Raw genomic sequence first — 3,197 nt, forward strand, 5'->3', positions numbered from 1 at the left:
TAGATGTACGTAGACTTTACCTCTACCTTTGTAGAAGTAAAGAAACTGTTTCCGATAATTCATATCAATAAACCAGAAATACATAATCAAGATATGCTGAAAATACAATTCCACAACAAACTATCAACAAAAGATGGTGCTTCAAGACACAAATATTATAGAAGATATCTCAAAGATTACAAAAAAAGAAGCAAACTTTATTACATAATACATAGTGCTCCTCTAAAACAAAACTTGAAGGATAAACACTTATCCTTCCTTCTCTTCCACAACCTTTCATATACCAAAAAAACACATAAAAGTGGGAAAATCATCTATTTCTACATAGCCAGAAAACTTGTTTTTTTAGGAGATTCATTATCCTCTTCAGATTCTTCTCCACAACACAGTAACAACATCTCAAAGGAGAAAAAAAAGTTAAAAGAGGGAACCCCTTGTTGTAGAACTGATATCATACCAAGAAAGAGCTTATCTTTCTCCTCATTTTCTTCCTTTTTCACATGGAGCTGGTGACATTGGTGTATATACAGCAAAAACTTATCAGTAGTATTTATAGAGTTGTTAGGGAAAAACCAGTTATCATCATCTTCTTCTTCTTCAGTTTAGATCAGCCATTGATCTTGTTTCTCCTCCATTAATCACCCATGGGTGTCCTGTATATAACAAAGAACATCAAAATCAGCAACTCACAAAACAGAGATACTTTACAGAAGAAAAAAAAAACAGGGGAAAGTGAAATTAAATGAAAATCAGAGAAATTTAACTTACTCAGTACTTGTTCAGCTGAAAATCGTCTGGAAACATCCTTACATATCATCTTCCTCAACAAATCTTTCGCTTCAGACGAAACTGACCTGAAATTCCTCGTCGGAAACCTCAAATTCCCTCTGAGAACAGCTTGAAAAGTCTCGGTCGGCGTTTCACCATAAAAAGGAGGAACCCCAGAAAGCATAATATACAAAATAACACCGGCACTCCACACATCAACCTTCTCATTATACTCTTTCCCCATTAAAACCTCCGGCGCAACATAATACGGCGTACCCACAACCCCACTCATCATCCTCCCTTCACAACCAGCAAACCACTCCGCAGATCCAAAATCAGCAAGCTTCAATCTATTCTCAGAATCAAACAACACATTATCCGGCTTAATATCACGATGAGCTACACCCATATGATGACAATAGCTAATCGCAGAAACCAACTGAGTCAGAATGGCCGCGGCTGCCGATTCTGACAACGACCCAGATGAAACCCTTTCGTATAAATCACTATTCGGGCAGAAATCGGTTACCATGTGAAGGAAATCGTCATCTTCATAAACCTTGTAAAGATGGAGAATGTTGGGGTTACCGGAAAGGAGTTGAAGAATTTTGGGTTCTTTATCGAGACACTCACGGTCGGTGGAATCAATGAGGAGGTTTTTGTCGATAGATTTACAGGCGAAAGATTCTCCGGTAGCCGGAGAAAAGCAGCGGTAGACGGTACCGAATCTACCACGGCCGATTTCTTCGCAAATTTGAAATTCGTTTTTCAAGGTTTGGAACATTTTTTTTAAGGCTTTGTTTGGTTTTTTGGGGGTTTTGTTAAGGGAAAAGGTGTATTTATATAAAATTAAGGGAAGGGTATTTATGGAAATAAAATAAAAGCGAATATTCGCATAAGTGGAGGTGCGTTTTATTTGGAGGAGAGATGTAATATTTAGAAGCTTCTCGTTTAAGGATCCGCTTGACTATGTGAAATAAAATATGCGAGTATTTAGTCGGTCAATTAAAAATAATTATATTTATATATTAATGGTAGAGCCGTAGAGGAATATTGAAATAAAATATTTTATTCAAAAACTTAAAAAGATTGAATCTCACTACAAGTTCTCTTATTTCTCTCCAAATTAAAGTAGGTTAGAAAACATATTTTTATATAAACTAAGATAAACAAATCATAGCTAGACATAAATAAATAACAAATCCTAAACAATTTAGAGTTATATTTCAAAAACGTGATATATTTGGAACATACACAAAATATAGTAAATATAGATTTAGTAGGAATTGTAAATCGATTGGAACACAATTTGATTCGACTTTTTTTTTTTGGTATCTTTTGAACCACTACTAGTTAGCAAATACATAATTCAACATCAATGGTAGTAATATGGTATGAGATTACTTCACGTTTAGTTAGATATCTCGAATTTGAATTTAATGGTGTAATGGTTCAAGAATCCTGATTTTCTTCACATTTAGTTAGATATCTCGAGTTTGAATTATAATGGAAAAATCTTGTTGAAAGTGTTACCTTTTTAAAATGGATTCTGTTATGTGCGAATTCAAATTTAATCGAAGTAAGAACTCAAAAAAAAAAAAAAAACTTGACTACGTAAGCAATTGTGTCACTCTTCATTTGATGCATATTCCATACAATATTGTGAACGGCGTGAATTAAGGTGGACTCTTTTTTTTAAATTTATTTATGAAATTGCAAATAATTTTTTTTAGAAAAATAACACTACTAGAAAATTTTGACTTGTATAATTAATATAATTAAACTAGGTTGTTTCCCTTAAACATGGGATTTGTTGCTATTGGCGTTTCTTGATAAATTTAATCTTAAACCATGTTTATACAAGTTTTAAAGCTACTTTAATCCTTACATGTAAGATTATTCCTTTTTTGTTATTATTACTCTTTTCGTTCCTTTTTACTTGTCATGTTACATTTTTCGAGAGTCAATTTGACTAATTTATAAAGTTAAATTAGATTACATTTATTTGATATTTTAATATAAAATTTTACATATTCAAAAATTCTACAAAAAGTATTATAAATCGCAATTTTTTTAGGAAAAATTACAGAAATCCCACCTTTTAGTTTACTTATTACCATTATCCCCTATAAGTTTTACAAATCTCCAAAATCCCTCATTTTCGCGCATCAAATTAGTGTATCAACACTTATATTATTGTATCTCGCGCATCAGATTAATGTATCAGCGCTTATATTATTGTATCTCGCGCATGTATCAGTACTTATATAGCTCTGATACATTAATCTGATTGTATCATCGTTTATATTATTGTATCTCGCGCATCAGATTAATGTATCAGCGCTTATATTATTGTATCTCGCGCATGTATCAGTACTTATATAGCTCTGATACATTAATCTGATGCGCGAGATACAATAATATAAGTG

General features: G+C 32.5%; 1 protein-coding gene across 1 annotated transcript; it reads right to left on the minus strand.

Moving 5' to 3' along the window:
- Positions 1–597: 597 nt before the first annotated feature.
- LOC102577547 (PEP carboxylase kinase) lies at positions 598–1,552 on the minus strand. The gene is given in 2 exon segments (NM_001288233.1): positions 598–653; positions 769–1,552. Coding segments are annotated over 2 exon segments (840 nt in total).
- Between the last annotated feature and the right edge of the window lie 1,645 nt (positions 1,553–3,197).

Source organism: Solanum tuberosum, unplaced genomic scaffold, assembly GCF_000226075.1.
Source record: "Solanum tuberosum cultivar DM 1-3 516 R44 unplaced genomic scaffold, SolTub_3.0 scf00355, whole genome shotgun sequence".
Classification (NCBI taxonomy): Eukaryota; Viridiplantae; Streptophyta; class Magnoliopsida; order Solanales; family Solanaceae; genus Solanum; species Solanum tuberosum.